The 12667-nt window shown below is 49.6% G+C and overlaps 1 protein-coding gene across 1 annotated transcript in view; it reads right to left on the bottom strand.

The window, feature by feature from the left end:
- Nucleotides 1–10926: 10926 nt before the first annotated feature.
- The window catches only part of FBLN7 (fibulin 7), a 38870-nt gene continuing 37129 nt past the window's right edge, over nt 10927–12667 (bottom strand). Inside the window, exon 8 of the mRNA XM_032770569.2 lies at nt 10927–11698. Within this exon, the coding sequence (XP_032626460.1) occupies nt 11326–11698 (373 nt within the window). The 3' untranslated portion in view covers nt 10927–11325. The remainder of the gene's footprint in view (nt 11699–12667) is intronic.

The following is a 12667-nucleotide window of genomic DNA, read 5'->3' on the forward strand; positions in this document are numbered from 1 at the left end:
CTTCAAGTCACATTCTGAGACAAGCAGGCTGGAGAAGAGTGGCAAGGAATTTGCTCCCGCGGTAAAGCTTTGATGGTGGTGACATGAGAGAGGAACCAAATTTGGCTCATCCGGTAAGTACTGATTTTCTTTCCAGAGACAGAGCTGCAAATTTATTTACCAGAAACTAATAGAAGGAAAGGCTACTAGGGAACCTAGAGGCTGGCTTGCTCCTTCCAACTGGAAGGCGGTCTGTATAATAGGGTTGTTTACTTTCCCCCCTTTTGGCAAATAAAGGTTCCCTTTCTCCCAGATAATGGAATTCCTAGTATTTTGGGTTGAATTCCAGATAAACCACAAGGTTCTATCCTTTGAAAGGGTTTAAGGTGTCATTTCTTGATATTAATTACAAATTCCCAGTGCCCAAAGAAGAGGAATAACACATGTTGCCTCACAATACATATTTCTTGTGAATTGACAATAAATAATGAGAACAGTGTCTGTTAAAGAAGCATCCAAACCTCCTGGTCTTGCTAAGAGTGGAATGTTCTTGGGTTGAATTTAACACATCTCCAGTGTTTCACCCCGTTCGAATTGCAGCTCTGCGCCTTGTCGTGATTAATGGGCCTATTTATGAAGATATTGTTTCAATCTAGTCTCTGACAAAGAGTGACTTTTGTTGTCTCCCACAGCCCATTTGGAAAAAGGGGAGTAGGGAGAAAGAACTGGAGTGTTTTCGATTTCCTATGGTTGATAACTCCCTGTAGATTTCTGGAAGAGAACAGGGAGCTCAACCAGTTTCCTGCCCAGTCTGACTGATATGCCATTTCTGAAGCTGTAAGGCCTCTGCTTTCCATAATTAGAGACTTTAATATTTTGGTTTTCAGATCATTTCTGAAAGGAATGGAAGCTCTCCCGCCCTCCCCTTTGTAAAGAACCATAAAACCAGATGCAACACTGAATAATTCATAATCTCAAGTAATGCAACATTGAACGTTGGTCCCAGCCTTATGCTCCTTCTTCAGGCAAGTGTGTAAGTTCATGATTCTATAACTGTCTCCACCCTGTTCTCCTTTCCCCTCCTTCCTCTTGTCAGTTACACACTCATTCTGTTCTGGTTTTCAGGGCATCGATCATTGTAAGCAAAGTTGGGTGGAACGTTTCAGATGAATAGCGTGTTTGCCGAAAATGCAAACGTTTTGCAGATTGATGCTCAGACCCAACAGGAAAAGTCAAAATGTTTTGATAAATGTCCAATCAAAATGTTTCATTTGGGTAGGCAACATTTCATGTGGCTTTGCACGCATTTTCACAAAAACTAGGGAAGAATGATCAGTCACCAAGCAGCCGAGGAGGAGGAAGTACGGCCCCTGCTGCCTCCCTTAAAAGCTTCAGCCCCCTGGTTCAGGCGCTCACCTGACTATAGACCCCATCTTCCTCTGGGCGGTGACTACACACGATATGGTTTATAGCTGTGCTTTCCCTCCCCTGGGGTAGCCTGGGGGTTGGCTTGATGGAGGCAGCTGCCAGACTGCCCCAGGGGTGATGGGATCAAAGCTCAGAAGGAGGGGGAGTGAAGGGCATGGCTGGATGGAAATGAATTGCTGTGTAGGGTGGGCCTGGGTGCACACAGAATGGGCGGGTGTGGACTGTGGGGATGCACGTGCACGAGTGGCTCAATGTGTGTGTATGTGTGTGTGAGCATGCACGTAGAATGAGTGATTCTATGCTTGCAGTGTGTGTGTGTGTGTGAGCATGCATGCAGAATGAGTGGCTCTATGCATGCAGTGTGTGTGTGTGAGCATGCACACAGAATGAGTGGCTTTATGAATGTAATGTGTGCGTGCAGTGCGTATGTGTGAGGATGCACTCAGAATGAGTGGCTCTATGTGTGCAGTGTGCCTGTGAGAGAGCATGCATGCAGAATGAGTGGCTCTATGCATGCAGTGCATGTGTGTGAGGAAGCACGCAGAATGAGTGGCTCTATGGATGTAGTGTGTGCATGCAGTGTGTGTGTGAGGATGCACGCAGAATGAGTGGCTCTATGCATGCAGTGTGTTTGTGAGAGCATGCACACAGAATGAGTGGCTCTATGGATGTAGTGTGTGCGTGCAGTGCGTGTGTGTGAGGATGCATGCAGAATGAGTGGCTCTATGTGTTCAGTGGATGTGCGTGAGGATGCACGCAGAATGAGTGGCTCCGTAGTGTGCATGCGGAATGAGTGGGGGCAGTTGGCGTGTGGAGGAATTTGGATGGAAAGCGAGGACGGAGGGACGGTAGGAGAGGATGGAATGCCAGTTGAAAAGCATGGAGTGTGTCTGAGTAGGACAAACAAACCAACAGGTCTCTCAATGAGAATCTACTGGTGGTTTGCAAATGTCGGTGGGTTTGCCTTGAACCCCTCCCAAGGATAAGGACATTTGTACCAGCAAGGTAAAGCAGAGGCAGGGCACAGCAGGGCAGAAATTCCCCCAGAGAGTAGCTGCAGTAACAGCTGTTGTTGGGTGTCGCCTGCACAACTCCCCCTGCTGTGAGGCTAAGGGCTTGTCTACACTTACAGCGCTGACTTAGTGAACATGCTGCCTATGTCGACAGGAGAACGTCTCTCGGCGTAGGTTCTCCACCTCCCCAAGAGGCGGTAGCTACGGTGACAGGAGAAACCCTGCCATTGACACAGCTCTGTCTACACCGGGGGTTAGCTCGGGTTAACCACATTGCGCAGGGAGTGGATTTTCCATCTCTGAGGGACGTAGCTGTACCGACATAGGTCTGTAGGGCAGACTAGTCTTAAGGCAGCTTAGAGATGCCTGGCATTATTGACTGACTTACTCTGCAAATTGCTCTGCATTTGGATGCTGGGCCTGGTGTTTCCTGGGAGCCTTGGTCACTGCCCCGCATTTACACAAACGAACCCAGTTTTCAGATTCAGGCTTGTTCCTCAGGCAAATAAACAGGACTACGGGAAACATGGAGGGGCCCATGCTAAAGAAGAAGCCAATCAGAGTGAGTGACACTTTGGATGTTGCTTGATTATTTGGTTCAGTTTGCACAGCTGTCCCCATTGGGTGATCTGGCCAAGGTTTGAATGCCAATCATTGCAACCTTTCACAACTCCCCAGAGAGATTTAATATCCCTATTCATGATACCACGGGTGCCCTTTTGGGGAATAAATCTCAACCAAAATTTCCAAAAGGTGTTAAGTTTTTTATTCTTTTCTTGCAGCCAAAGACTATGTTGTTGTTTAACCACACTAAGCAGGTGTATTAAAGAAGCATGCACAATGTAGTGTTTTGTGGCTAACATCTGAACACACTGAAAATGAGGAACAGGTGCCTAACAATGGAAGTGGTGATAACTTGTAACTGTACTATGTATGTGTAAGCATCATATCTACATATGCAAACCATGCAGACTATTTCTGAATCAGAATTGCTGCCTTCTACAACTGCATAAACAGAACTAACAGCATAGGCAGTGGTTTATCAAACATAAAATATTCACATCTCACAATCCCTTAGCTCAAGCCCTAAACACGATCAAGATATATTTTCCCAATAAAGGATAAAATTCATAGTCACTGCAAAGTATTTTTGTTATAATGTTCTCATGGAGTTTTTCGTTTGGACTCATCCATTAGGATAAAAAGAGCAGTTAATGCATTTAAAAAAGAGTGACCTAAATGACGCAGTGGAAGGAAATGTATATGGTTTAGATGAAAACAAGCTATGGTTGAATTGTTCTGTGTCTTTGCTAAATGGTCAACTAGTTTAATGGGTGTCAAGGGAAACTGTCACAATTGTTGACGCATTGATGGAGATCTTTGGTTCCTTAAGAAATTACAATGCTATCAACAATGCAATTCATCAGGCGACTTGAAGGATCAGAAAACAAGGCATACATTGACTTTTCAATGGATTCCATCACCCATTGGTTCATATGGGAATGAGGTGGCTGATGATCTGGCCAAAACTGGAAGATTGGAAAATCAGGTTGGAGTGACAACAATTGAGGATATTGATGCCCTATCAAGGGAAATATTAGCTGAAATGGTCAAAAGATTGAAAGATCCCATGATTGATATCAAAGCAACAGCTGATTCACATGGCTATAAATTATGTACTGTAACGCCCTTCGCCGCGGCTCAGCCCCGGGTCGCAGGGGCTGCGCGAATGGAGTCTGTAGTCCAAGCCCTTAGGTAAGACGGGGCAACGAACAACAGGTTAGGGGCTCTGGCCCTGTGAAGCAGGGCAGAGCAATATGCAGTCTATGGGCTCTGGCTTTGGATAGGTAGAGCAATAGGCAGTCTAGGGCTCTGGCCTTCGGGACAGGGCAGAGCAGTAATCAGTCTAGGGGCTCGCCTTTCGGGACAGGGCAGAGCAGTAATCAGTCTAGGGGCTCTGGCCCTTCGGACAGGGCAGAGCTACACACAGTCTAGAGGCCCGGCCTTGTGGGCAGGGCAGAGCTACACACAATGGGAGGCGATCAAGTTCAGCAAAGGAAGGGGGAGTCTGCACCCTTAAGGGTGGCAGGGGGAAGCAGGCCCTCCACTCACTGCGTTCCAGCCCGGGCCTAGTAGCGGCGGTCGCCGCTAAGGGGTCAGTTGGATCCCGTCCGAACACACTGACCGGGTGGAGCAGGCAGGGTTCCTACCGAAACACACTGACCGGGTGAGGAGCAGGGTTCCCACCAGGAACCACACGACCGGAGGTCAGTGGGATCCTGCCGACGCACACGACCATCGGCTCGGGCCTTCTGCGGCCTGACTGTAGTCAGCCGCCCCCGGCTCGCTTCCAACCTCCCCTCCTGGTACCTGCCCTTCGCTGGGTCGTCCAAGGATTCCCAGACCCATGCGGTCCTCAGCTGGCTCGGCAGCAGGGGTCCAGTCCAGTCCTCGGGGCGCCGGGTCAGGCGGTCCGATCCAATCCTCAGTGTCTGGGGTTTGGGCGGGCCGGTCAGTCTCGGGGTACCGGGTCAGGCGGTCCGGTCCAGTCTCGGTACCGGGGTCGGCGTCCGGTCAGTCTCCCGCAGGGGAGCGTCGACGGCGGGCGGCCCGCCGCTCTGGGTGCTGGCCCCAGGGGAGGTCAGGCCAGGACCCCTCTGGATACCGAGCGAGGGGTAAGCCGGGCCCAGCGGGAGCTCGGGCATCCACGTCTGCCTTCTCCGGCGGCCTCCCTCTAACTGAGGGCTGGGAGCGGGGTTTTATACTTCCTGTCCCGCCCCCTGACTTCCTGTGGGCGGGAACAGGCCGAAGGGGCCTTGCACTTCCGGTCTCGCCCCTTGGCTTCCTAGGGGCGGGGATAGGTGGCCGGGCCTCTGCCCGGGGCTGTAGGGTCCTTAGCCTATGCCCAGTCGCAGGAGTGGGAGGGAGGGGACCCCCCTCGCTACAGTACCCATGGTGTCATGTGGAATGAACTTCCATCTCAAATGGTCCCTTGCAACTCTTCTTCCTTCATCAAAGATTCAATCTGTCATCAACTTTTCATCTCAGCAATTCGGAAGCTAAGAGGATGTTTAATGTAAACTTCTGTGTCAAGGCAATTGCCTATAATAATAATCCTCCTTACCTAGGAGTCAATCTCAATCTCAGACTTACCTATCAACAACATGTGAAGCAGGTAAGCCATAATATGAAGATTTGCATCAATATCATCCAAAAGCTAGAGGGTTCTAGCTGGGGTTGCGATGCTTGAATGCGACAAATGGGAACCCTGGCTTGAGTTTATTCCGTGGCCAAGTAACATGCACCTGTTTGGGGAAGGAGCTCACACATGGACCTCATTGATATCCAGCTGAATGTGGTTAGTAGATTTGTAATGGGCATCCTGAAGTCCATTCCACTGTGTTGGCTTCCAGTCTTTGCAAACATCCTTCCTCCAACCATCCGACGAGAGATGGCAACGTTGCACAAGCACAAGAAAGCTCTCACTAACCAAAAGCTCCTATTTCATGACAACCTAGTTCACACACCTCACACTCGTAAGTCTTGCTGACCATTCTGGGCAGCTGGAGAAGCTCTTCTGTCATCCAACTTCAACCCAGAAGAAACCTGGTGGACACAGACTCTGATGTAAACAACAAGCTCCTCACAGATGATCCCACCATTGAACCGCCTGGTTCCTTCCTTCGTCAAAGACAGTGGATGACCATTAACGGTATTAGGATGTCACATGGAAGATGCATGCACCTGATGCACAAATGGAGAATCAACAATTCACCACAGTGTGTATGCGGAGACCTCCAAAGCATGCATTCCCAGGAAGTCTAGCAAAGGTGCACGCTGCATCTCCTGAAGCCCTCAAATGGATTTCTAATCTTTGTATTAACTTGTAAATGTTGCTATTTCCAGCGGAAAGAAGAAAAGTCAGTATGGGAGGATTTAGGCTTCTTAAATCCCTCAAAAATTGTATCTTCCAACCCCATTTGGGGCTGTCCTCATGCTCTACATCCTTCAGCCTCAGCTCTTTAAACCTTCTGTAGAAGGCCACTTTTTTCTGCATGTTGGACATGACCTCATCACTTCCGTCATCTTATTCTTCACTGGTGCAAGGCTGCAGCTTGCCAGGACTGCCTCATTGTGACAAAGCAACTCGGGAAATCACATCCGCTCTTGTGAGATTGCAGACAGGGCATACTGCAGGAATGAAAATCAACAGAGAAGGGACCAGGATCTATCCTTTGTGCAAGGTGTGTCCAGAGCATGCTTTAACCCTTGTCCACACTATTCGATTTAATATTGCAAGGAAAGGGAAGCTTTTCAGATCAAACACCCTTCCAGAGGACCCCATGTGAGTCGCCTAATTCATTCTCAAACTTCATGGCCTGATATGATTGTTGTGGGACACGACTGACAACAACTGTCACAAGCCATTCTTACTGGAAGCCATTTTAATTAATGCACACGGTCTAAACAGACAGAATTGTTTCCCTTGCCCAGTCTCTCTCTCTCTGGCCTTAGGATAAACAAGAATGATTTGAATGCCAGGGGCGGCTCCAGGCACCAGCAAGCCAAGTGCGTGCCTGGGGCGACAAGCCAAGGGGACGCTTTGCTGGTTGCCACGAGGGCGGCAGGTAGGCTGCATTCAGCGGCTTGCCTGTGGGAGGTCCGCCGAAGCTGCGAGCCCAGCAGACCCTCTGCAGGCAAGCTGCCGAAGGCAGTCTGCCTGCCGTGCTTGGGGCATCAAAATGCCGAGAGCCGCCCCTGTTGAATGCTGTCCCTTTATAAAGCCCAGAAATTCCGTTTCCCAGTTGCTGAGCTACAAAGGGCTGACTCAGAGCCACTGACGTCTGAATGTGATGCTGCCGTCCCGTATTTCTTACTACCCTACGCTCCAGGCTGCATTCTCCTCCTTAGTGTCCCAGAGCTGAGAATGCTAAGGAAGCGCCAAACCCTGACCTGGCCCAGCAGGAAGGAGATTAGATGCTGCAGGCTGGCACTGGGCTTCAGGTTTCTGGGGAGCCTTTTCCTTCTGTCCTACGGTTCCCTTGTCTGCCTGAATCTTTTTACAATATGAAAGGGGCTCTTTGTGGACTGGCCCATTGCTCTGTTGCAGCCCCCTTATCTCTTGCTATGGGGAGACGCTTGTGCTGATAATTTTATTTTCATTCCAGCACTTCGTGGCTTGCTAGTTTCATTCATTTTCATGTTCCTGGCAGTAGCAGCTCATGGGGCTCTGAGCATGGGTGACTCCTCCCAAGGCCTGAGCCCGATCCACATTCTGGTTGAAACATTGACCTCAGTTCTCCTCCTGTTTCTTTCTGAAGCTGTCACTTGTTTCCCCTCCCAGCACCTAGCTGTGAGAGCCACCCCAGTGCTCCAGCTATGGCTGCAGTGGTGGCGGGCATGGGCCATGCCTGCCCTGGAGCTGCTCCAGGCTACTCATGTGGGTGCATGGCTTAAATCTGCCATTCCTTCAAGGGAGGACTGACCAGGTCACTTCTGTCATGGACTTGGTCTCAAAATCAAGCCCAGGGCCACTCTCAAAACCAGAACTATATGTGCTGCTGCTTAGCCACTCTGGATCTCTCTATATGCAGGTTCTCCTATTGGCACCCAGCAATCTGAGCGCCTCTTGGTTTTATTTTGTTCAAGTGGCTGGAAAAGCTGTGCCAGGATATTGAGAGGACACGGCCAAAAGAAGCAACATTGTTTATGAAACCCAGTTTAGCCACAGGGCATTTGTTCGCCCAGTCCTGCCCACAGTACTTACAACCGAGTAGCTCTGGGGAACTGGCCTTTTACTGAAAGGCGGGCGAGAGGTTTGGCTGCATTTGACTGGTTAAGCTCAAACGCCCAGGCCAGTAGGGTCACACTGAGCTCTGGTAGGAAACGCGTTTACGTTCTTTCTCCCTCATTCACTGCCTGACACAGAGCTGAGAGACGGCGGCCTTCTGACCAGCCGTGGGAACCAGGCTGAGACACATACAGTAAGTAAAGAACATTTTGGAGAGCTCATCTGTGACTTCCATATCCAGCAACAGTGATTTCCGGGGAGGCGGAAGCAGTGCTATTTTGTCTCTGCAGTTTCATTTACTTGACAAGTCAGTCAACTTGGTCCTTGAAGGGGACGTGCCTAGAGCATTGGACTGGGACCCAGGAGATAATCAGCCACTGGCCTGCTGGGTGATCTTGGGCAAGCCCTTTCACCTCTCCATGACTCATTTTCCCTATCTGTAAAATGGGAGTAAAGCTCTTAGAGATCTATTGATGAAAAGTACTATGAAAACTGGGTATTATGATTGCCCACAAGGTGTTGTGGAGGGCCAGGCTGTGCTTTACTGCTCAATGGATTTGAAAGGTCAAGCAGGGGCTGAGGTGCCAGGGGCTCCCTCGTACCCCTGTGCAGCAACAGGGCACCAGTGCGTTTTCTGTACTCTGGTCCCCGGCCTCTCTGTGCTGGAGTGCTCCTGGAGCCCCCAGGGGAAGTGCATGTCTGCCTCAGTGGCTCCAGATATCTGTGCTTGAACTGAGAGAAGAGAGCCTGTAGCCTGTCTGGCTCTAACACAGCTGCACAGGCCTAAGCCCGGAAGATGTTATCGGGCTGGTAGAAAGCCTACAAAGCAAAATCCCAAGTGCATGTGTATTTAGATTAAACAACAACACAGATTTCAAACTCCAGATGTAAATGGATTTAGGATTACGCAAAGATAATGGGCCAGAGTCTTAGCTGGCGTAGGCAAGCGTCTCAATGGAGCTACCCCCCATCTACACCAGTGGAGAATCTGGCCCAATACTGGTAGGACTTGCCAGGGGAAAGAAACGCCCAGTGTCCAAGAGCTACAGGGTTATTTGTGGGCTGTGCACCAGGGATCTGAGCCAAAGCCCACTGAACCCAAGGGCAAGATTCCCATTGCCTTTAGTGGTATTAGCTCAGGCCGCACTTGGGGGAAAGTCTGTGGGTTTGCGTCTCCCATGAATGTGCAGGAGGAGTTTCCATGGGGAATCGCCATCAGCGAGTAGGTGCTGTGTGTCAGATCCTCCTGTGTAGCCATGTGAGCATGGCCTCTAGTCTCCTTCCTGTGTCTGAATGATGATACTATAGCATAAAAGGAAGGCGCATGACCCTCTCACCACAGGGTGCAGGTGCTGGTGCTGGAAAGAAACAGACACATTTCATCTTGAGAAGCAGCCACTGCAGTAATGTGCTGAGATACCTGAGTGATGAGAGCAGGCTTAAAAAATGAACAAACCAACAACCCCCCCCAAAACCCTAGCTGGATGGTAGCTGAATGGACAACACTCCATTCTTCTGCCAGCTCCATTGTTTATCAAGCCACTGAGCCAAATTCTTCCCAGGAGTAGTGCCAGTGATTTAACCCCAAGGCAAATTTGACCTATGAGCTTCTCTGGGGCTGCAGGAGTGAAACTGGGAGCAGAATTTGTCCCAAGCAGTGTAAGACAGCACACACTATTCTGCATTCAAAATGCAAGACGTGGGGCATGGTGATGTCACAAAACCAGCCATTTTCATTGTCTGATGTGAGCTACAGGAAAAAAAAAGTCTAAAAAGAGGCAGATTGGGTCTAAATTGTGAGCTCAGTACACATCTGGAGTAACTCCACTGAAATCAATGCAACTATGCTGATTCACACCTGCTCAGGATCTGGCCCATAGAATTTAATACAGAATGATCCCCTTTCAATAGTTTTTAGAACCATCCAAGGGCTTCATTAACGGGGGGAGGAGGGGTCCATCAAACTCTATGGGAGGGATCAAAATGTCTATGCTAAATGTGAGACTTGGATTCTAACTCTGGTTATGTCAGGAGTGAAAGCAATCGGTGGTCTTAGTCTACTCCACTGGAGATCCAGCCACCCCACAGAACTCCCACTCATGGTGGTGCAATTCAGAACTCAAGGAACTTTGGCAGCTTCCCCCCTGATTTGAATGGGAGCACGATCATGCCCTTGGTAGACTGCGCTCAGTAGCAACAAATGGAACCAGAACGACAGGAGAACTGGAGCCACTAGCTCAGACCTGTCTTACAGAGAATCTTCCAGCGCTGGATACCATGCCCAGCCTGTGCTATTGGCTCCTTGCGCGTGTGTTCACTCCTATTCATAAAACTGATTCAAATGAGTTTTCTAAAAAATGTTCATGGCCTTAGTTAACTGACATCTACAGACTTCAACCCTTTATTGGGGCAAACGCGTTGGGACGCCTTTTTAAGGGGATTGGACAAGGACAAAGGAGTTATAAGCAACATCCATTTGTTCAAAGATTTCACACGAGCCCGTTTTTCCATTGATGGGGAAGCTACTTGTTGTTATGGTGTCACTGATAACTGGTGGGCATGTGGCCCATTGCTAATCTGACTGCAGGGCAGGCCAGATTTCTGGGCGGATGCAGCTGTTGAGAGCACGTGATTTCAGTCACACTTCGTTGCCTGTTTTCCATGTATGTGAGTGTAAAACCAGCCAGAAGACAGAGCAGACAAATCAACCTGAAATCTGGTAGAAGGATATTTACTCTATGGAGGCTTATATAGGCTATAATCTGGATTTCATTGCTACATCTCTGTTACTATGATTAACATTCCTGGAGGCATGTGCTACAGAAGATGGTGAGAAGCAAAGTCAGAAATGTCCAGAGTCAAAACTTCTCAAGAAGAAATGAGTCTGAGATTATTGCAAGCCCCATCCTGGCATTGCCAGAGTAATGTGGTTTGTCTTGTCTCTCAGCACTGGGCTTTTAAGGTCCTGTTTTTTTAGAACTGCTGCAGCGCTGTGGCCTTTCACCATTTCGAAAGGAAGGAATTTCGTTCGAGTCAGCACTGAAAGAAAGCGAGCGATGAACAGGAACAGTCCTTGTGGCTGTTTATTTGCTGACTTGCAGAAATTGCGTTTCTTTAAAACTCATAGGGAGACACAAAGACTGTGATCTTGGAGACATGCTTTGCCTGGAAGGTGCGATCCAGATACTCAGACATGTCCACCTCCACCTCGATGGTCTGGGGTCCTTTCAGGCTTTGCACAAGGATCAGTTCTCCCGTCTGCCGGTCGGAGCGCTGCATCACAAAATGCCCTCGGTTGTTGCCTCCAATAATTCCGAAGCGCAGGCTGTCAGGCCCCGGCCGGCCTGGGGCGGAGGCAGTTGCCATGCGGAAGAGAGGGGTGGGGGTTATTAGATTGGAAGGCAGAGGGAGATAATGGAAGGAGATGGACTTTGGGGCATGATGGCACAATCTGCTGTCCATTGGGCAGGGGTTGCGTTCACATTGGCTAACAATGAAAGAAAGGACAAGGGTTAAGGCAATCCTGGAAGTGGGAAGAGCTGTGCACTCTTACATTGTTACCATTGGGCCTTTGTGTTCTGTTCTGTTTCTGATGATCCATTAAGGATCATGTGGAGAACTGACTGTCCCGTTTATTGCCCACGCATTTCCTAAAGCACCTTCCCCAGAGTAACATGGTGATAAACCAGCACTCACGTACGGAGCCCCTAAACCACTGGAGACTCACGGCTCTAGTGATCTGGGGCAGCACTTTCATGACTTGGATTCCTGCAAAGTAGCAGACCAGGGGGCAAATTCTGTTCTTAGTTAAACCAGTGTAAGTCTACAGGATCTCCACTGAAGTCAACGAAATGAGTTTGGATTTATACCTGTGTAACTAAGGACAGAAACTGGTCCCCCCAGCGACTGAACTAGGGCCTCCCAACCTAGATGCAAAGCCTCTCTGGGTATGTCTACACAGGAGGTGGGAGCCAGCCTCCCAGCCTGGGGAGCCTGATTGTCCTAGCGGGGCTTGAGCTAGCATGCTAAAACAGCTGTCTGGACATTGCAAGACCAGCAGAGGCTCAGGCTAGAGCCTCCATCCTGCCTGCTGGGTCTGAGCTCCGGGAGCAGCCCAGGGCTGCACCAGTGCCGCGACATCCACACTGCTATTCTTAGTGCGCTAGCTTGAGTGGAGCTAGCAGGAGTCTGTCTCCCTGAGCTGGGAGGTTCGTTCCCAGCTGCAGCGTAGACAGACCTTACGAGAGCTGGAGCTAGAAAGCCAGGCTCTGTAGCAGAGGCTGTAGCAGACATCTGGTATATCCCAGACACAGCAGGGGACATGAAACCCATGCTGACCAGTATGTCACACACATATCTCTCTGGAATGCCTGGAGGAGACCCAGGCACTTACGAAGGGTTGGGTATTGCAGCTGAGATCTGCTAGGTGAAGCTGAGGGTGGAAACCAGGAAAGTT

The sequence above is a fragment of the Chelonoidis abingdonii genome, chromosome 3, assembly GCF_003597395.2.
Source record: "Chelonoidis abingdonii isolate Lonesome George chromosome 3, CheloAbing_2.0, whole genome shotgun sequence".
Lineage (NCBI taxonomy): Eukaryota > Metazoa > Chordata > Testudines > Testudinidae > Chelonoidis > Chelonoidis abingdonii.